Source organism: Bos mutus, chromosome X, assembly GCF_027580195.1.
Source record: "Bos mutus isolate GX-2022 chromosome X, NWIPB_WYAK_1.1, whole genome shotgun sequence".
NCBI classification, from domain to species: Eukaryota; Metazoa; Chordata; class Mammalia; order Artiodactyla; family Bovidae; genus Bos; species Bos mutus.
The window spans coordinates 76,348,727-76,367,915 of NC_091646.1; the positions used below are offsets into that span (position 1 = coordinate 76,348,727).

At 50.5% G+C, this 19,189-nt stretch overlaps 2 protein-coding genes across 5 annotated transcripts in view; one reads left to right on the forward strand and one right to left on the reverse strand.

The window, feature by feature from the left end:
• The first annotated feature begins 1,592 nt into the window (after positions 1 to 1,592).
• ARAF (A-Raf proto-oncogene, serine/threonine kinase) lies at positions 1,593 to 12,158 on the forward strand. 3 transcript variants are annotated; one of them, XM_005899357.3, is made up of 16 exons: positions 1,593 to 1,749; positions 3,406 to 3,560; positions 3,704 to 3,807; positions 4,595 to 4,697; positions 4,781 to 4,935; positions 5,048 to 5,146; positions 6,581 to 6,722; positions 6,827 to 6,854; positions 6,934 to 7,079; positions 7,174 to 7,376; positions 9,005 to 9,181; positions 9,283 to 9,331; positions 9,819 to 9,935; positions 10,171 to 10,302; positions 11,268 to 11,402; positions 11,593 to 12,158. In XM_005899357.3, exons 2-16 carry the CDS (start codon positions 3,465 to 3,467, stop codon positions 11,725 to 11,727), a joined length of 1,821 nt encoding a protein of 606 aa, XP_005899419.1. In that variant the 5' UTR covers positions 1,593 to 1,749; positions 3,406 to 3,464; the 3' UTR covers positions 11,728 to 12,158. The 3 variants fall into 3 exon arrangements, with proteins under 3 accessions (XP_005899419.1, XP_070222483.1, XP_070222485.1); XM_070366382.1 differs by lacking the exons at positions 9,819 to 9,935; positions 10,171 to 10,302; positions 11,268 to 11,402; positions 11,593 to 12,158 and having other exon boundaries at positions 6,566 to 6,722; positions 9,283 to 9,538; XM_070366384.1 differs by lacking the exons at positions 1,593 to 1,749; positions 9,819 to 9,935; positions 10,171 to 10,302; positions 11,268 to 11,402; positions 11,593 to 12,158 and adding an exon at positions 3,231 to 3,315 and having other exon boundaries at positions 6,566 to 6,722; positions 9,283 to 9,538.
• Positions 12,159 to 12,300: 142 nt separating this feature from the next.
• The window catches only part of SYN1 (synapsin I), a 54,452-nt gene continuing 47,563 nt past the window's right edge, over positions 12,301 to 19,189 (reverse strand). Inside the window, exons 6-13 of one of the 2 annotated variants that reach the window (XM_070366381.1) lie at positions 18,311 to 18,373; positions 17,111 to 17,253; positions 16,937 to 17,011; positions 16,734 to 16,836; positions 15,326 to 15,472; positions 14,856 to 14,943; positions 14,165 to 14,756; positions 12,301 to 13,186 (exon numbers count right to left, since the gene is read on the reverse strand). In XM_070366381.1, coding sequence (XP_070222482.1) covers positions 13,159 to 13,186; positions 14,165 to 14,756; positions 14,856 to 14,943; positions 15,326 to 15,472; positions 16,734 to 16,836; positions 16,937 to 17,011; positions 17,111 to 17,253; positions 18,311 to 18,373 — 1,239 coding nt within the window. In that variant the 3' untranslated portion in view covers positions 12,301 to 13,158. Of the gene's footprint in view, positions 13,225 to 14,164; positions 14,757 to 14,855; positions 14,944 to 15,325; positions 15,473 to 16,733; positions 16,837 to 16,936; positions 17,012 to 17,110; positions 17,254 to 18,310; positions 18,374 to 19,189 lie in introns of both variants that reach the window. The other variant, XM_005911668.3, reaches the window with a different exon arrangement.

Genomic DNA, 19,189 nt, shown 5'->3' on the forward strand with positions numbered 1-19,189 from the left:
TGGACTGCATGATGTATCTATGTTTGACTTTATATGAAGCTGCCAAACTGTTTTCAAAGTGCTGTAACATTTTACACTCCCAAAAGCAACGTATGAAAGTTCCAGTTGCTCCACATTCTCATCAGTGCATGGTATTGTCAGTCTTAATTTTAGCCATTGAATGAAGATCTGAATAGAAGAGGGGTGATGGGAAATGGAGGTTATATGGCAGCCCAGTAAGCCATACATTTGTTTTCTCTTCTTACAGACGGAGAAAGCCCTCAAATAAATACAAGTAGAAGCATGTTGGGATCCCCTCACATAATACCCTTTCTCTGATGTTCCCATTTCACTGCAGAGGAATGTTGATGCTACCAAGGGGAGAAGATGGTCACTTCAAACATAACAGGCCATGTTCATGATGTTGGGGAATAATTAAAAATAAAATCTCGTGCCAACTCAATGAATTCTCTCCACAAAGGTAGAAAAGAATGAACTGGTTTTATTATCGAGTAAGCATTAAAACAGACAGTGAAGTGTATTACAAACAATTCACTAAAGTGATTTAGGAGAAAGTAACCTCATCCTTTTATATACCCAGGCAGTTACAACCCATTTCATACATGTTCTTAAGACATGATAACTTGCCTTCAAGAGAACTTGACAGCACTATTTGCTACACACAGTTCATCTCAAATTTATCTGGTTATTGGTGTAGCCATCTGCCTTTAGGCAAAGGAAAAACAAAACACATATCTCTCTGACAAACAGCGACTTGGAGCCAGCCGCCTAGGTCAAATTCCTAGGGACCAGAAGATAGGGCGCTATCTCCGCTGACATTCACATTTCAAAGAGATGGCTCCCAGGTCCTCAAGAACGACATTCCTGAGTTGTAAAACTGGCAGGAGGCCTATTTAGCTTTTATTAAAAGGAGTTACATACATCTTGAAGGGAGGGAGAAAAAATTTACAATTTAAAGTTTTCTAAGGGAACTACACCAAGAAAAGGGAAGATGGAAAGTCTCATTTGTAACACCAGAGACTATTTGACTTTTAAAAACTTTGTGTTTACCCTACAATACCTCCACACGCTTCCCAGCGTTATGCACCATTCCAGGTCCACAACTCCCCTTCACGTCTAGGATTAGTCTTTCAAAACCCGTATCAACTCCATTCCTAAAGGAAGGAAGCCTCCGCCACTGCTAGGGTAAGACCTCCAGCCCCGGCTACACTAGAGACTCGCTGTTATCAAAAGCTATGACTACAGTCTCTCAATTGGAAAACGTTGCAGATGGTTGGTGTGATTCCAACCCATTTCAAAGACGGTAAAACTGAGACCCAGGAATGGTACTTAGGGCACTGGGTCACTGGAGCAAAAAGAGCGCTTAAGGATCCCCCACCCATTTTCGGGAACCCCTAAAGTCAGCCCCAAGTGACCAAAAAAAAAATAAAAGCCCTGCCTTATTCCATTGCGGCAAGATTGGGGTTAAAACCCTTGGCACGCAGGTCTTTTCCCGACTGCGCCTGCGCGAATCCGGACGAGCGAATTTGCCCTAGACCCTGACGTTTCAGGCAGCCTCTCCTAATCCGGAACACGACCCACATTCCGCCGGCCCTGCCTTGACAGGCGTGTACCTAATCCAATAAGGATGGAGGACTGAATCCTCCGGAGCCAATGGCCAAAGTCCGAGGGGCGGTGGAGGCGGACTCTGTAAGGAAACAAGAAGACAGGCCCAAGATGGAGGCGGCGGTGGCTGTAGCGGCGTGACAGGTGAGGGCGGGCCCGGTAGGGTTAGGTTTCTGGAGCTACTGTTGGGCACGGGTAGGGAGCCGGGAACGAAAGCTCAGCTCCAGGATGACTGCGCCTGGGCCCTGACGCCCCCCACCCGGAACCGGAGGAATGGTTTGACCCGGGGCGAAACCATTGTCGACGGCGGGGGGGCGGATTGGAATGGGTGCAAGGCTGCGGGGGATGGTTTCGCCCGTCGCGTGTGGCAGCGCGCCTGCGCAAAGCTGGAAGGCCCTCGGTGGGCGGAGCCGGGGCGAATGTGGCTTGGGTTGTGGTATCTGTCTTGTAGAGTTCTTCTTAATCTCTTTAAGGTATCTGATGCCCATTCCTTACCAACAACGGGGAATGCGTGAAGACACGGCTCATTCCTCGCTTTCCTTATTCTGGATCAATGTCTAACCCAATAGGAGAATGTTTGAGGATTCTCACATTCCTCCTCTTTAACCCTCTCCAGCCTCCATCCATTATCACTAGTAATATGTCTGCGACCCTTTCATTAGCTGTCAAGGAGAATTTTGGAGCGCCCTCTGCCTCATCTACGCCTTACCCCTGCTTATCTCACCTCAGCCACATCTGGTGATTCTCCATAACCCTCATTTCCCCCATTACAATGTCTGGTGATACCTGTTATCCACTCTTCCTCCCATTACAGTCTCTCAGTTCAGTTCAGTCGCTCAGTCGTGTCCGACTCTGCGACCCTATGGACTGCAGCATGCCAGGCCTCCCATCACCAACTCTGGAGTTTACCCAAACTCATGTCCATTGAGTCGGTGATGCCATCCAACCATCTCATCCTCTGTCGTCCCCTTCTCCGTCTGCCTTAAATCTTTCCCAGCATCAGGGTCTTTTCAAATGAGTCAGCTCTTCGCATCAGGTGGCCAAAGCATTGGAGTTTCAGCTTCAACATCAGTCCTTCCAATGAACACTCAGGACTGATCTCCTTTGGGATGGACTGGTTGGATCTCTTTGCAGTCCAGGGGACTCCTTACAGACTCCTTACAGTCTCTAGTGATGACTATTACATCTCCCCTCAGCATAGTGTCTTTGAGCCTTTATGAACTCCCTATCACAGTCTGGTGACTCCCATTAGGCACCTAGCACAGTACCTGTGAACCTACTGTCATTACAGTCCAGGGCTTTGGGATGCCCACAATGTCCTTACAAATACTGTTTGGTGCAATTTCCATTTTCCCCAAGCTAAGGGCAGTGTCTGATGATCCTCGGTTAGTTCCCCATCACCCTGTCTGACTCCTCCCACACCACAGTATCTGGTAACCCCCTTCTCCATTCAAAGGCCAGGACAGCCTGTTCATGTCCATTATGTACTTGACACGCCCCAGTGTAGTGTGTGCTGACTTCCCCATTAGTCCCCAGCACAGAGACTTATGTACTCCTATGCCCTGCGGGACAGTGTGTGCTGCCTCTCACTATGTCCTACCCCCACCCCTCCCCACCCCGCCCTGTGCAGTGAATCTGAGACCTTGGCACTTAAGCATGAGACAAACAACTGGAGGGGCTGAGCAGAGGAGGAACTGGATCCCTTGAGCGGTGTGGAAATAAGATTGAATTTTTTGTCCTCTGCTGCTTTGCTTCCATACTATCATTATAGGACCTCTGAATTCTTCCTCTGTCTTTTAGGAGCCCCATGGCACCTACCCAGCCCCACCTTAGCCCATCTTGACAAAGTCCTAGGCTCCATGGAGCCACCACGGGGCCCCCCTGCTAACGGGGCCGAGCCCTCCCGGTCAGTGGGCACCGTCAAAGTGTACCTGCCCAACAAGCAGCGCACGGTGGTGAGTCTGATGGGAGCAAAACTGGCCGGGGGTGGGCATGGACCTAGTTGTAAATCTGGGATAAGAAATGTGACAAGGGCTGGGAGAGTCCACTGGGGACCCCTCTGGGTGCTGACTCCTTACATGTGTGCACATACACACAGGTGACTGTCCGGGATGGCATGAGTGTCTATGACTCTCTAGACAAGGCCCTCAAGGTGCGGGGTCTCAATCAAGATTGCTGTGTGGTTTACCGGCTCATCAAGGGGTAAGTGTGGCTCTCCCACCCTCAACTGGGTGCCCAGCCTTCCACCCCCTTCTCAGAGTCATCCGACTCCTCCACTCTGCTGTGCAGTCTCTGTTCGTCTTCCCTTCATTTGGTGAATCCATGAGTCCATCCAGCTTTTGTCTTATTGCTTCATTAGTTTATTGGCCTGTAAGGTCAGTGATTCATTTTCTTCTTAGATCGTGAGTCCTCACCATGCTCCGTCGTCTGCTCCCGGAATTCATCTGTTTCATTCTTTCACTGTTTTATCAACTTGTCAACTCCCTCCTTCCTCCGTCTCCTCATTCTCTGTCTGCTGTGTGGGCCTTGCTGACCTTCCAGTTATTCCTCTGTTTTAGAGTTCCTTAACTTTTGTATTCAGTTCACACATTGCTTTTTTTTTTTTTTCACGCATTGCTTTTTATTTGTTATTTCAGTGCCTTACCAGCTGCTTTGTCAGGGGCTTGCTTAGCACCTCTGAGATTTAGTTGTTTCTTCACTGTCTCATTTCCTCCTCCTCTTGTAGCTAAGAACATGGACTCTTCACACTGTCCTTCCACTCACAGTCCCTTGTGGCTCTGGGCAAGTCATTTCATCCCTCTTTGCCTCAGTTTCCCCATACATAAATAGGGGTAAGGATAGTACTGGTTCCTAGAGTTACCATACTAAAAATGCAACATGTCATCTATTCTTCCATGGATGGCAGGCTTGGAAGGAATTTTGGTGGGTTCCCTTCCTCCTTGTGGCCCCTGGCCACCCTCCCACTCACTCCCTTCCATGCCTTCTGCAGGCGAAAGACAGTCACCGCCTGGGACACAGCCATTGCTCCCCTGGATGGCGAGGAGCTCATTGTGGAGGTCCTCGAAGACGTCCCCCTGACCATGCACAATTTTGTGAGTGGAGAGTGGGGGCAGACCGTGGGCATGGCGGGAGAGTCCGTGACCAGGCTTCAACCTTCTCTACTCTGTGGCAACAGGTACGGAAGACGTTCTTCAGCCTGGCCTTTTGTGACTTCTGCCTTAAGTTTCTGTTCCATGGCTTCCGCTGCCAAACCTGTGGATACAAGTTCCACCAGCATTGTTCCTCCAAGGTCCCCACAGTCTGTGTCGACATGAGTACCAACCGCCGACAGTGAGCCTGGCCTGGGGTGGGTGGGGAGATGGGGAGGACAGAGGCCCAGCCACAAGGCTTTTACAGACAGCTGACCCATGTTCCCTTGCTTTATACCCCAAATGCCCTCAAGGTTCTACCACAGTGTCCAGGATTTGTCCGGAAGCTCCAGACAGCACGAGGTTCCCTCAAACCGCCCCCTGAATGAGCCGCTCACCCCTCAGAGTCCCAGGTAGGGGATGCCTTAGCTGAAGGGCTACTGTCAGAAGAAAAAGATCTGGAGGCCTCGGTAGAGATCAAGCTATACTTAATTCTTTTGTCTACTCAATGAACATTTAGTGAGCACCTACAAGTGTAAGTAAGGGTATGGAGCTGTGGGGCCTCAGGCAAGTTCCCTAGTCTCGCTGGACCTTAGTTTTCTTATTTGTAAGGAAAGGATAATGATACTTTTACCACATAGGGTTCTGGTGTGGATTAAATAAATTAAAGTGGGTCCAATGCTTAGAACATGATCTAGCACAGGATAAGTTCTTCTTATTAATTATAATATATATCTATGTATATATTATCTAACTACTTTGTTAATTTTTCCAGGATAACCATGCTCAAGCCTTTCTACTTTGGAATACATATTATTTTCTCATAAATTCACTTTTACTTCTCCTTTAAGTATAATAATACTATAATATATTTCAATATTGAAATATATTATCACTCTAATATATCATGTTTATATGATATGCATTTTATATGTATATGTATTTTATAATGTCAATATCTATATGATATTTATGCTATTGTATTATGTGTTATGTTGATAATATTTTTGTATAATGTATAATATTAAACATTTTTATGTAATATATAAAGTAGTAAAGTTAGGCATTATGTTATTTTTAATTATGGGCACATGTGAATTAATTATCTATGAATTGCATTTCAGGATAGTGAAGAAAACATTAAGAAATATTTTTATAACATTATAATATATTTAATATATATCATATATAACACATGTATGTATGTAACATTAACATTATTATATGTATATGTAAAGTATTGCCATTTTAATATAGATAACATTGTATATTACATAATGCATACTATATTTGAGTACTGCATATAGTTATACAATATTACATATTGCTCCTCCCCTACTAACTGTGTGGCTTGCTGTCCTTCCTTTAAGTCTTTGCTCAAATGTCGCTTGCTCAGAGAAGCCTTTCCTGACATGATCAGGGACACTTCTTGTCTTCTTATGTTGCTTTATTTTTTGCTTTATTGCTTCTATCACTATTGAATATATGAAATATTATTTGTTTTTTATTTGTCTCTCTCCCTACTGCAGTTAGTCCCATGAGGGCGAGAACCTTTGTTTTTCATTTCTTTTTTTTTTAATTTAAAAATTTTAGTACAGTTTAAATCAGCATGTGTGTAGAATCTTTATTTGTTTTGTCCACAGTTTTATTTCCACTGTCTAGAACGATATCTGGAACACAGCCGGCAGTTAGTCAGTGTTTCTTAAACAAATGCATAATAGTAATGACAGTGGACATTTACTCTGTGTGAGCTAAACACATACCTAGGAAGGGGCAGTGGGTTGGGGGGGCATTCTACTGGTTCTGTCATTCACTCAACAGTGATTTCACAGCCTTTCCCCTGCCAGCTCCTGCACCCAGCACCGCGACCCCGAGCACTTCTCCTTCCCTGCCCAGGCCAACACCCCCCTCCAGCGCATCCGCTCCACATCCACCCCCAATGTCCACATGGTCAGCACCACAGCCCCCATGGACTCCGGCCTCATCCAGGTTGGTGTTGAGGCAGGCGGTCACCAGGGAGCACGAGGCAGAGGGGAGGGCCATTCCTGTTGTCCTCCATGTCCTCTCTCTGACTCCCAGCCCTCTTCTTCCAGCTCACTGGCCAGAATTTCAACACTGATGGTGAGCCTCCCGCTGCCTGTGCCCTGAGCCCCCAACCCCACCCCACCCAGCTCCACTCACATCCTCTCTGTAACTGCAGCTGCTGGGAATAGAGGTGGTGGTGATGGAGCCCCCCGGGGGAGCCCCAGCCCAGCCAGTGTGTCCTCGGGAAGGAAGTCCCCACATTCCAAGTCCCCATCAGAGCAGCGGGAACGGAAGTCGTTGGCTGATGACAAGAAGAAAGTGGTGAGCTCCAGGGGACACCTTTGGTGGGGGCACCACAGGCTGAGTGATGAGGGGTGTGGGCAGGCCCCTGAGATGCCGCCCATGTGGCCCACAGAAGAATTTGGGGTACCGGGACTCGGGCTATTACTGGGAGGTGCCACCCAGTGAGGTGCAGTTGCTGAAGAGGATCGGGACGGGCTCGTTTGGCACCGTGTTTCGCGGGCGGTGGCATGGTGATGTGGCCGTGAAGGTGCTCAAGGTGGCCCAACCCACAGCTGAGCAGGCCCAGGCCTTCAAGAACGAGATGCAGGTGCTCAGGTGAGACTGCTCGTGTGTGTGGATGGGGCGGGGGCGGCAGGCACGGCCTCCGTGCCTCTCTGGGGAAAGGCCCTGCTGGGGCTGCTTCCTCACATCCCCCATGTTTATGTTGGGTTATAACCATAATAGAAGTTGTTTCTTTATCAGAGAAGTGCCTTTCCCCTCTGGGAAACGGGTATGTTTAAAGGACCTCTGATGAGGCTGTTTGTGTAAATACTGATGTTAATTAATGGCCCTGCCTCCAAAATGTGACTCTTTTTGCTTGCCTCTTGTGAAATGAGTATCACTGCAGTGTTACTGTATGTACTGATATCAATAGCATAATGTTAGTTAACTGCATCTCCTGGCAGCCTGGCGGCCTCTGCTTGTTCTGCACCATTAGTATGTGTTTACTGTGTTATATTCATGTTATTAATTATAATAATACTATTCTTTAAAGAACAGTATTAAAACTATGATAAGCATAATTTAATCATTGTTTGGTTAATGATTGTGATTGCTCTGCTTAATGTATCATTCCTACTATATTAATTCGTTCACACCGAGAAGCCCTGGTGCTCCCTTTTGTCACCCTAGTTACTACCACTCTTGGGGTTGCTGGTGTGGGCTTTCCCCTCTTGACAAATGGACACAATTATGTTGCAGAGTTGATGTTTTCAGTCTCTGCTCCTTTCTGTCAAATGGCAGTGATTTGAACAGGCTGTGAATTTGCACTGTGTTTGTACTGAAACCATAACCTAACTGCTATGAAGAACTCATGTGCTGTTATCCACTCTGATGTGTGCAAAACTGTGGACCATCATTGATGTTCTTTGCATGTATGTTACCATTGTAACTGTAGTAATCCTTCTATAAGGAATGAAAGTTTTCTTCTAAATGAGGGTGGCTGTTCGTACATGACAGAGTTTCTCTAAGGTAGATCCAGGTACCCAGTAGCAATAACAGCAGGGACAGTGGTGTTTTTAGGGTGCTTGCTTGTGTTTGGCCATTCAGAGCACCTTACAGGTTATTACGTAGTCCTCCCAACGCCCGTGCCAGGTATCTCATAGAATAATCACAGTTTTTCAGTTAAGGAAAATGAGGCACAGAGAGCTTAAGTGTCCTCCCTGAGATTGCACAGTGAGTACCTGAGGAAGCTCGGATTAGAACATAATTTTAGTCCAAACCCCAAACTCTTTACCTCTAAGCCTATCATGGTTAACAGGACATAGTCACACATCACTGATGTTTTTACTCAGCAGTTATCAATGTTATGTTGATATATTGCTGATGAAGGTTGGCATTCCACTTTTTCATCTTATCTCAAATGGTCACAGGCTCAAGTCATGGTCATGGTTAGAGGTGTGGCAAGTTGGATGATTAAGATGCTCCTGGTCAGTAGGGAGTGAAGGGTTATCCCTCCCTCCTGCTTTTGTTGGGAGATTTGGATGAGGAAGTTCAGGATATAAATGCTCAGCCCAGTAAATAAATCTCAGAAATTCACTGAATCTGGCCATAGTCTGGTCCTGAGCCTCCTAAAAGACAGGGTGGAAATGATGGCAGAAGGCAGCAGTGAATAGCGCCCTTCCAAAGGCTCAGAAAGTTGCTGTTTGCCCTCCCTGCCCTGATACCGCCTGCCCCACCTGCAGGAAGACACGTCACGTCAACATCTTGCTGTTCATGGGCTTCATGACCCGGCCAGGATTTGCCATCATCACACAGTGGTGTGAGGGCTCCAGTCTCTACCACCACCTGCATGTGGCTGACACACGCTTCGACATGGTCCAGCTCATTGATGTGGCCCGCCAGACTGCTCAGGGCATGGAGTGAGTGTTCTGGCTCAGGGACTAGGGAAGGGGCTAGGGGGCTGGGGGTAGGGAGATGAGGTAGCCCCTAGACAGTCTGACACCTGCTTGTACCCCTACAGCTACCTCCATGCCAAGAACATCATCCACCGAGATCTCAAGTCTAACAGTATCTACCTGTCCCTCTGGGGCTGGGCTGGGGCAGACGGCACCAAACAGGATGAGGACTTAGAGGGATGGGTTTTGTTGGGGGGCCCTTCTGGGGGGCAAACAGGGAGGGGCACCTGTTGCATTTTCCTTTGCCACGTGCCAGAGTTGTGGCTGGTTCAGGTGGTATTCTTTGGGACTCTGGTCAGGGTCTGAGGAGTGACAGTGGTGGAAGGCATTATGGGAGTTCCTGGTCAGTGTCACAGGCATGGTGAGTGTGGGTGCCATGAGAGGAGCTTCCTAGTCAGGAGTCGCAGGGGAGCCAAGTATAGGGAGTATTAATTAGAGCTCCCCTCCAAGTCAAGATTGTAGCTAGTTTGTGTGACACTGGGGGGCTTCCGGTTAGGATTAGAGGCAATGACTGGTGTGGAGGCGTCGATGAGAGCCTCCTAGTCAGGGCAAGAAGCATGGCTCTTGGGAGACCCTGTAGTGGCCCTTAACCCCGGTGGACATCTTCCTGCACGAGGGGCTCACGGTGAAGATCGGGGACTTCGGCCTGGCTACAGTAAAGACGCGGTGGAGTGGGGCCCAGCCCTTGGAGCAACCCTCGGGCTCTGTGCTATGGATGGTGAGTTGGACCAGGCTGGATTGGGGGTGTATAGGGACATGGGCTGCTGGGCTAAGATGTGGAAGGTGGAGTGGGGCCAGGGTTTCCTGCACCAGGTGTGGGTGTCTGGACCACTCATGCTTCACCTCGTGGGGGCGGCTCTGAGTTATACTCAGTGTGGCTGGTGGGATCTGGGCCTGCAGGTCAGTCACTTGCTGACCTGCACATTCCTTCTGCCCGGTCTGGTCTGCTGAAGGCAGCTGAGGTGATCCGTATGCAGGACCCGAACCCCTACAGCTTCCAGTCAGATGTCTACGCCTATGGGGTTGTGCTCTATGAGCTCATGACCGGCTCACTGCCTTACAGCCACATTGGCAGCCGAGACCAGGTGAGCCCCATACCTTACCTGCCTTATCCCAGGCCAAGGGATCCCCTTAGTCTCCAAACCTCAGATCTCCTTTGCACAGACCACCAACACCGCTCTGCCCCCAGAAACCCCAAATTTTCAGAGCTGAGGACTCCCAGACTCTTCTGGGTCTTCTGTACCCAGAATTATTTCCTTCACTCATATCCACTTCTCTGGGTCCTCAAAGTCCAGAATCTCCTGAGTCCCCTATACCCAGAATCCCCCACGTCCCCAAAAGTCCCCCTAGACACATACAGTCCTCTGACCTGGGTACTCAAACTCCTCAAAGCCCAGAATCCCATTTATCCCAGAAACAATCCCTTTGTGCTTCTGGAATCCCCACAGATACCCACAACCACTGAGGCCTTGGGTATCGGTCAAGCTCTAGGGCCCTTGAATCCACAATACTCGAGGCCCCAGACTCTCATATTTCTCCAGGTTCAAAGACTAGAATCTCCCAGACCCTCAGAAACCCAAGATCCTCTAGGCTCCAGGTACCAATAGTCTTTGGGTCTTGAGCACTCACTGTCCTACAGGCCACTTGGACCCATAGTCCTCTCAGCCCTGGACCACTACAGAAATACAGGTTCCTGAGGACTACCAGCCTTTAACTCCTTGCAGACCCAGAACTTCACGTTTCCCCCAGGCTCAGTTCTTTCCAGGCCCCTAAGCCCCCTAGAAACCTGTGGACCCATAATCCTTTGGGCCCCAGACACTTAACCATCTTTGATTCCCCCAAGCTTAAATCCTTCTGTTCTGTTAAGCAGAGAATCCTTCCAAGTCCTCAGGGACCCAGAATCTCTAGATCCACCAGATACCCACAGTCCTCTGGGCCCCAATATCCAGAATACCCCAGTTCTCCCAAAAGGAGTCCCCGAGGTCCCTCAAGACCCAGAATTCCCTGGGCTTCCCAGCCCAGATCACCCCATTCCTGTCCCTTCTCCCAGATTATCTTTATGGTGGGCCGTGGCTATCTGTCCCCGGACCTCAGCAAAATCTCCAGCAATTGCCCCAAGGCCATGAGGCGCCTGCTGTCTGACTGCCTGAAGTTCCAGCGGGAGGAGCGGCCCCTTTTTCCCCAGGTGGGCTGAGGAGGAGGGCTGGACACCCTGGGGAGGGAGCCTCTGAGGAGCGAATGTGAATTGTGTGTGTTCAAGGCTCCGAAGTGTACAATGTGTGTGAGTGTGTGTTTCCCCTTTAGACTGGGGTTTGGGGGTGTTTGGATGCCCATGTGGCTCTGGACACCCCCTCCTCACCTGCCCCTGCCCCCAGATCCTGGCCACGATTGAGCTGCTGCAGCGGTCACTCCCCAAGATTGAGCGGAGTGCCTCCGAACCTTCCTTGCACCGTACCCAGGCTGATGAGTTGCCTGCCTGCCTACTCAGCGCAGCCCGCCTTGTGCCTTAGGCCCCACCCCCAGCCACCAGGGAGCCCATCTCAGCCTCCCACGCCAAGGAGCCCTTCCCACCAACCAATCAATGTTCTGTCTCTGCCCTGATACTGCCTCAGGATCCCCCATCCCTGCCCTGGGAGATGAGGGGGTGCCCATGTACTTTTCCAGTTCCTCTGGAACTGGGGGACCCTTGAAGACCAAACCCATAATTTGGTTTCCTCTTGGCTTTGGGGATACTTTTAAATTCAGGAGCTCCTCCATCTCCAATGGCTGGGATTTGTGGCAAGAATTCCACTGAGCACCTCTCTGTAATTTGTGCCTGATGTGCCTTCCACTGGATTTTGGGGTCCCAGCACCCCATGTGGATTTGGGGGTCCCTCTGTCTCCTTTCCACCATTCAAGGACTCCCCTCTTTCTTCACCAAGAAGCACAGAATTCTGCTGGGCCTTTGCTTGTTTATTTTGCTTCCCGACTCTTCTCATGGGGTTCAGAGCCGCTGAAGGGTGAGGGTGAGTCCAGGCAAGGGTGGAGTTTGGGGGGAGGTGCGGATCACACAAACAGTGCCACTGCACGCATCACCACAGGCGGCACGATGAACGAGGACCACATATGCCAAGCACGGGCACGAGAGGAGGCCACGTCAGTCACAGACACAGACATCACGGCAAAGGTGGGGAAGTGGGAGACCACTGGCCTTCTGTGTGCACAGGATGCTGGGAGGATGGGTGGGGTTTGCATATTTAAAGACAGCTGTCAGAGGCAGGAAAGTGAGGCAGGGGTCCCTGGGGAACTGAGGGGTCCTAGCAGTGGGAGGAGCTCTCAGTGTGTTGAATGGGGTTGGGGGCAGGGAGGACTGAAGGGAAAACCTTGAGGGGCTTGGTGGGGACAGTTGAACAGGTGGATCCCCAGAGATGGGAAATCCAAAGAAAGGGTATCAAAGGGAGGGGTTTCTTAAGGATTGGGGAAATTTTGCTGGGGAACAAGGTGCACTGGAGAGCTCTGGGGGCAGGAGTGGGGTTTCCCAGGAATTTCAGGGCTCCAGGAGTGATTGCCTGGTGTTTGGAAGCTTCCAGGAAGGAAAATGCACTCGGAGGGTTGAGGTCTTCAGGGATCTGGAGGTTCTAAAACTGAGAAGTAGTTCTTGAGATGACTGAGAGTGGGTTTTTCAAAGGACATGGGAATTCCAAATGTGAGGATTGGATTTAGGACCAGGAGTGAGGTTTCCCCAGGGACTTGAGCATTCTGAGGAGTGAGAAGAGGGATCTTGATGATCCAGGAGAGGACTTCTCAAGGGATGAGATTTCCAAAAGTGAGAAATAGATTCAAGGCCCAGACAGGGGTTTCCCAGGGATTTGGGGGTTCTCAGGGTAGGGTGTCAGTCGGAGAAGAGGCTTGCGAAAGACTTCCTCAGGCTGCGGATGGTCTCAGCTTTCACCTCGTCCTGGCTAAGGCTGGGCCTGGGCGGGGCTGGCTCTGGAAGGTTGAAGGCATTGGTCAGAGACTGGGATTTGCTAGAGAGAAACAAGGTGGAGGCGTGGGAGGAAGGGGGAAGAGGAAGGGAGGAGGGGGAGAGAAACACAACGTTACCCCAGGCCCGGCCCCAGCCCTGCCCCTCTGGTCCTGGGGCTGTGCCTGTTACCCTCCCACCCAGCAGCACAGGCCTGGACCCTGAGGGATTCTCAGGAGGAGTAGGGGAGTCCTGGGCTGGGTGGGAGGATCTGGATCCAAGGTGAGGAAGCCTGGGATGTATGGGAAGAATTCTGGGCTGAATCTTCTCAGAATTCTAGACCAGATTGGGAGGTGTTTGATATAAGGTGATGATGGGCAGGAAGGTTTCTAGTCCAAGAGCGAGGAGTCCAGAAAGAGGGGTGGTGTAGGGCTTGGACCAAGGACAGGCTGGAAGGGGAAGATCTGAGGGGGGAGCAGTTGGATGGGGCAGGGAGGGCTTTTGAGGTAATGGAGGAGGTCTGGAATGGACAGAGAGGATAGTGTGATTTGGGAGGAGACTCAGATGGACCAGAAGGGAGCCTAGACTCTAGAGAAAGTAGGAGGATGACTGGAAAGTGAAGTAACATAGGAGGATTGTGGATTGGGCTGGGAGGGGTTTGGGGGTTCAGTTGCGGGGAGGTTGGGTAGGAGGAGAATGAGTTGGGCAGGGAAGTACTGAAGAAGGGTTAGCAAGGCGCCTGGGGTAGGCCAAGAGGAGCTGGGCTAGGGGGCTTTCCCAGGGCCTACAGGGAGGATTCTGAACTGAAGAGGGGTTCTCTGGAATGGAGTGTAGGAGCTTCTGTGAACCAGGAAGGGTCTGGCTCAGACTGGAACCAGAGAGAGAGCTGTTAGGACCCCGTGCAGGACCGGGGTCTGAGGAGCCAGGGATCCCAGGGCTGCCCTCCACGTGCAGGAGCCCATTTTGTGAGCAGCAAGGTGAGGGCTGCTGTGGGATCCTCTTACTTGAGCTGCGGGTGTGGGGGTCCCCCGGCAGCAGCAGTGGCAGGTGGTGGCCCATCCTGGCTGGGTTTCTGGGCCAGTTGTGGCTTGGTGGGACGTCCAGCGGGACCCGGGCCACTGGGTCGCGGCTGCTGTGTAGTGGGTGGTCCAGTGCGGGGCATGGGACCCGCCTGGCTGGCCTGGCGTGTGGGGCCAGCAGGGCCTGGGGGTTTCTGGGGTGGGCCCTGGCGCTGCTGACCACCCGGTGGAACTCCTGAGGCCTTTGGCGGAGCCTGACCAGAGACCGATGTCTGACGAGTAGCCTGTGGGGGGCCCGCCTGGCGCTGAGGAGATGGGGAGGCGGGTGGGCGGGTAGCTGGAGGTGCCCCAGGTCCTCCAGCCACTGGCCGGGATTGGCGGCCTTGACCCTGGGTCATCGGTGTGGCCTGGGATGCAGGCTGCTGGGGCACTGATGTGGGACTTGGTAGACGCTGGGGCAGGGGGCTGCCAGCAGGGGGTCCAAGGCCCGAAAGGTGCTGCTGGCCCTGTGGGGTCGGGCGCTGCTGCAACGGGGGTCCCTGGCGTTGGGGGCCTGGGCCCGGCTGTGGAGGGCCGCCTGAGGGACAGAGAGAAAGTGCACATGTGAGAGCGAGCCAGTGAGAGGTAGGAGGCTGCCGGGCAGAGTCGGGGCCCAGGAAGCTGGCCCCTCACTTACCCTGTGGCGGGGGTCGTTGCTGAGCTGGGGGCCCCGCTGGCTGCTGGGAGATCTGGCGGCCCAAGGGCAGGGCCCCTGGGGACGGAGTCTGCGGCAGAGGAGTGGAGCAGGAGAGGTTAAAAATAGTTACCAGCCAGTGGGGCATCAGCCAATCAGAATGACACGGGTTCCCTGTATGCTGGGTGTTGCCGCATTTGTGGCTGAGCTGAGGGATGGCAGGTTGTGGGGTCGGGTGGGGGGGCGGAGATTTATTCCCAGGGGAGGGGTCAGGAGGTACTCAGGGAAGTCAGGGTAGCAACTGTTTATCAAATTTTTAAATATTGGACAATTTTAAAAAGTTGGTCATTGCCGCAACACATGTGTGTCCCTGTGTTACTCTTAGCCTGCTGGTTATCAGCTTTATGACACAGCATGACCAAGGGCTGGCCTGCCCACATCTAGCCCCTGAGGGCCAGAGCCAGGGGCCTGACCTGGCTGTGGGAGCCCCTGCCAGGGGAGGCATCCCGCTGCCGCTGCCGGGGTAGGGCCTGGGCCATCTTGTTGACCACAAGCTCTACGATGAGCTGCTTGTCTTCATCCTGGTGGTCACCGATGAGCGGCATGGAGGAGCCCACCACCTGGAGGAGAGGGATCCGGTGAGGAGAGAAGCAGGAAGTGCATGGGAGGGCAAGGATGACAAAGTGCTTGAAAAGTTGGAAAGAGGCATGGCTGGCAGCTGGCCAGGAAACAAACTTTGGTTTGAGAGGCACTGATTATGCAGTGTGGGAAGGCTTGTCTTTTACGAGATACCTTACAGCTTAGGATATACAAACAGGGATGGGCAAATGAGGGCTTACCTACCGGCCAAATCTGGCCCAGCACCTGTTTCTGTACAGTCTGCCCCCCGCCCCCCCGCCTCCTGAACTAAGGGTGGGTTTTATATTTTTTAATGGTTGAGAAAAAAAACAAAAGATTTCATGTCCTGAGAAAACTATATGAAAGTTAAATTTCAGTGTCCATAAACCAAGTTTCATGGTAACACAACCCCCTTTACTTTCTTGCCATATTGTCTGTGGCTGCTCTTGTAGAATTGAGGAGCTGCAACAGACATTATATGGCCCACAAAGCCAAAAATACACACTGTCTGGCCTCGGTAGAAAAAGTTTGCCAATCCCTGCTTTATAGTTTGCTAGGTGCTTTGTCCTTTACAAAGAACTTTGGGGTTTATGTGCTACTTTACAGTATACAAAGCTCCTTGCCCTTGACAAAGGACTGTTGCATATATGATGTGTTTAGGCTTTAGAAAGTACTTTGCAAAGGGCACCACTGTTTACAAGATGCTTACCATTTATAAAGTGCTACCATTTACTGTGCACTCTGAATTTTCAAGGTATTTTAGTTTACGAATTGCTTTACTGTTTGCTAGGGACACTGCTGCTTACAAAGAGCTTTAGAATTTTAAAAGCACTTTGCTATTCATGAAGCAGTACCTTCTTAAGGTACTTTACAGTTCACAGAATGCTTTAGTATCAGCCACCACTCTCTGAAGTTCTTTATAGCTTACAAAGTTCTTTGCTGTCAGCCAAGTGCAAGTTCACAGAATACTTTAAAGATTACTAAGTGCTTGGTCATTCACCATGGTGTCTCAGTTCACAGAGGACATTATAATTGAACAAATATTTTGCTATTCACTAAAGATGTCCAAGTTTCACAGAGCAGTTTAGAATTTACTAAGAATTTTGCCACTTGCCAGGGAAATCCCAGTTCACAAGGCACTTTACAGTTTTACATACTGCCATTCATTCAGGGCTTTCTGGGCCCTGGCATGCTTCACAGAGTGCTGCTGCCCTGCACCTGCTAGTGTGTCTGTGCCCCCACCAAATTCTGGAGTGCTCCCACCTCAATGATGTGATCTCGTCCATCCTTGCCATGCAGCGCTTCCACTGCACAGATGTCCAGTCCCCCAAAAATCTCTGAGCACGTGTCCACCCACAGCTTGTACCTGCCAAAATGCAAGGCAAGGAAGCCTGTCAGTACCTGGTCTGGGCAGCCACACTTCCACTCTTCCCCCCATCAGCCCCCACTAAGGTCAGGCCACCCACCTGTCAGACATAGCAATCTGCTCAAGCATCGCAGAGCCAGTGTTGGTCTTCCAGTTTCCTGACACTGATGTCCTCCTGGAGAACAAAAGGAGACAGGAGAGAGGCTCAGGGGGCCTGGGCTGCACAAGGCAGGGCAGGGGGACCCCTTCCCCAAGCCTTGGTCTTTCCACTCACATGTAGGCCTTGTAGTTCTGCCCAATCTTCTGGATGCGTACATCGTATTTGGCATCAATGAAGGGCTCGGTGGTGGCATACGTCTTGGTCAGTGCCACGACACTCGCAATGTCCTGGAAGTCGTGCTGGTTGTCCACCTTGACCTGTGGGAGTGGGGTGGGAGTCAGGGCCTGGTTAGGACGAGGCGATAGTGGGCAGTGGGGGTGCCTTGGGGCAAATGACACAGGTGAGATGAGTGCACAGAAATTCAGTGGATACCCCCAAGGCAGTCAAGCATGTATTCATTCTGGGCCTCCTGGCTTTTACATGTGCATGCAGATACCTCATGGGGTGTGAGTACATACAACCTGATTTTTAGACTCTTTTACTTTAAATGGGTCAGTTTATGGTATGTGCATTATATCTCAATAAAGCAGTGAGAAAATTGTGTGTATATACAGTATATGAATATGGGCACCCAGACACAAAATCCATTGTATATACAATATATAAACAGAAGCATGGACACAAACATAAAAATTACAAGTCTGCTTTCTATGAACACACAGACAAAATCAGATGGGTGGACAGCACACAGGACCCCGAGACCCTTGAATGTAAAAGATGACATAGTATGTGTTCAACAAAGAGGCCTGCCTACATACAAACACAGTGCTGGAAACACTAACAAATAACAGGACACACAAAACTGGCTGAGTGCAGGAGAGAAAATTGGGCTAACAAATGTAAGCATATGTGGAAAAATACAAATAGATAAAGGACACACATACAGAATTATTTTATTCACTGAATACACAGTATACTTCTACAGGCATACTTTCTTGGAGATACTGTGGATTTAGTTCTAGACCACCGTGATAAAGTGCAGGTCATAATAAAGCAAGTCACAAATTTTTTGGTTTTCCAGTGCATATAGAAATTGTATTTACACTGTATTCTGTTAAGTGAAATACATATCTAAAAGAATAATGTACATACCTTAATTTTAAAATACTTTATTGCTAAAAGATGCTAGCCATCATCTGACAATGCAGGGTTGCCATGCACCTTCAATTTGTAAAAAAAAAAAAAAAAAGTACCTGTGAAGAGCAATAAAGGGAAGTGCAATAGAACGAGGTATGCCTGTACTTACACCTGCACAGTGCCAGGAGCATGCATCATTTACAAGCACACAGGTCCAAACCCCACCTGGCGACTTACCTTGCCCATCCCAGAGTGTGCGTGCCCCATCTTCACAACCACAGGGTACGTTGTGCTGCTGAGCTGGTAGGGTGGAAAGGCAGAGTGTGGTCAGTGGTCAGGGCAGGAGGGCTGACAGCTTGGGGCAGGGGTGAGGGGAGCCCATCCAGTGGGAGCCACACTCAGAGCCATTTTCCCACAAGAGGTGGGTCAGAGATAGCCAGCTAGCAGCTGGGGGTCACACAGCACTTGGGAGCTCAGACTCCAACCCAGAGCCCTGCCTGCCTTTCCCTCCCTCCACCACCCCCGAGTCCCAGACTTCCCGCCTCTGCTTTCCCGGGCAGAGGCATGGGTAAGGGGTGGGGGACTTTTCCGGAAAAGGGAAAGTTTATTTTTACAGTGAATGGATGGATGATAGAGAAGTGAGTATGTGCATGTGCGTGTGTAGGGGTGTGGTGGTGAGCATGTAGCAACTGGACCCCTCAGCCAGGCCTTGTGTGTGTATCTCTTCCACACACATACACAACCCAGAGACAGACAAACCCTCAGAACTCAGATGTACACTGCCACACCCAGAGGTTCCCACACACGCTGAGACCCAGGCAGTGGAAAGACCCACCGCCAACACAAGCTCTGGAGCACGCCTTGCTCTCTGGCCACACAGCCAGCCAGCCAGCCCAGCAGTATACACTCAACACTTGTAGACATGCAGTCCATACTTGTGGGCACAGACGTACACACAGCCCTCCTCTCACCCAAAGCCATGTAACAGAGGGACACACAACACGAAGATTACCTGTGCAACACTGAGACCCAACCCTCAGAGGCGCACAGAAGTGTGACAGGCACATACAACAGAACTGGGTACATATTCAACACTCACACATGCAATATTCCTAG

Bases quoted from the DNA above. Each gene is read 5' to 3' on its own strand.
- ARAF (XM_005899357.3), top strand. From the start codon at position 3,465: ATGGAGCCACCACGGGGCCCCCCTGCTAACGGGGCCGAGCCCTCCCGG. The intron at 7,080-7,173 runs GTGAGCTCCAGG...TGTGGCCCACAG, and splicing joins CTGATGACAAGAAGAAAGTG to AAGAATTTGGGGTACCGGGA. The intron at 10,303-11,267 runs GTGAGCCCCATA...CCCTTCTCCCAG, and splicing joins ACATTGGCAGCCGAGACCAG to ATTATCTTTATGGTGGGCCG.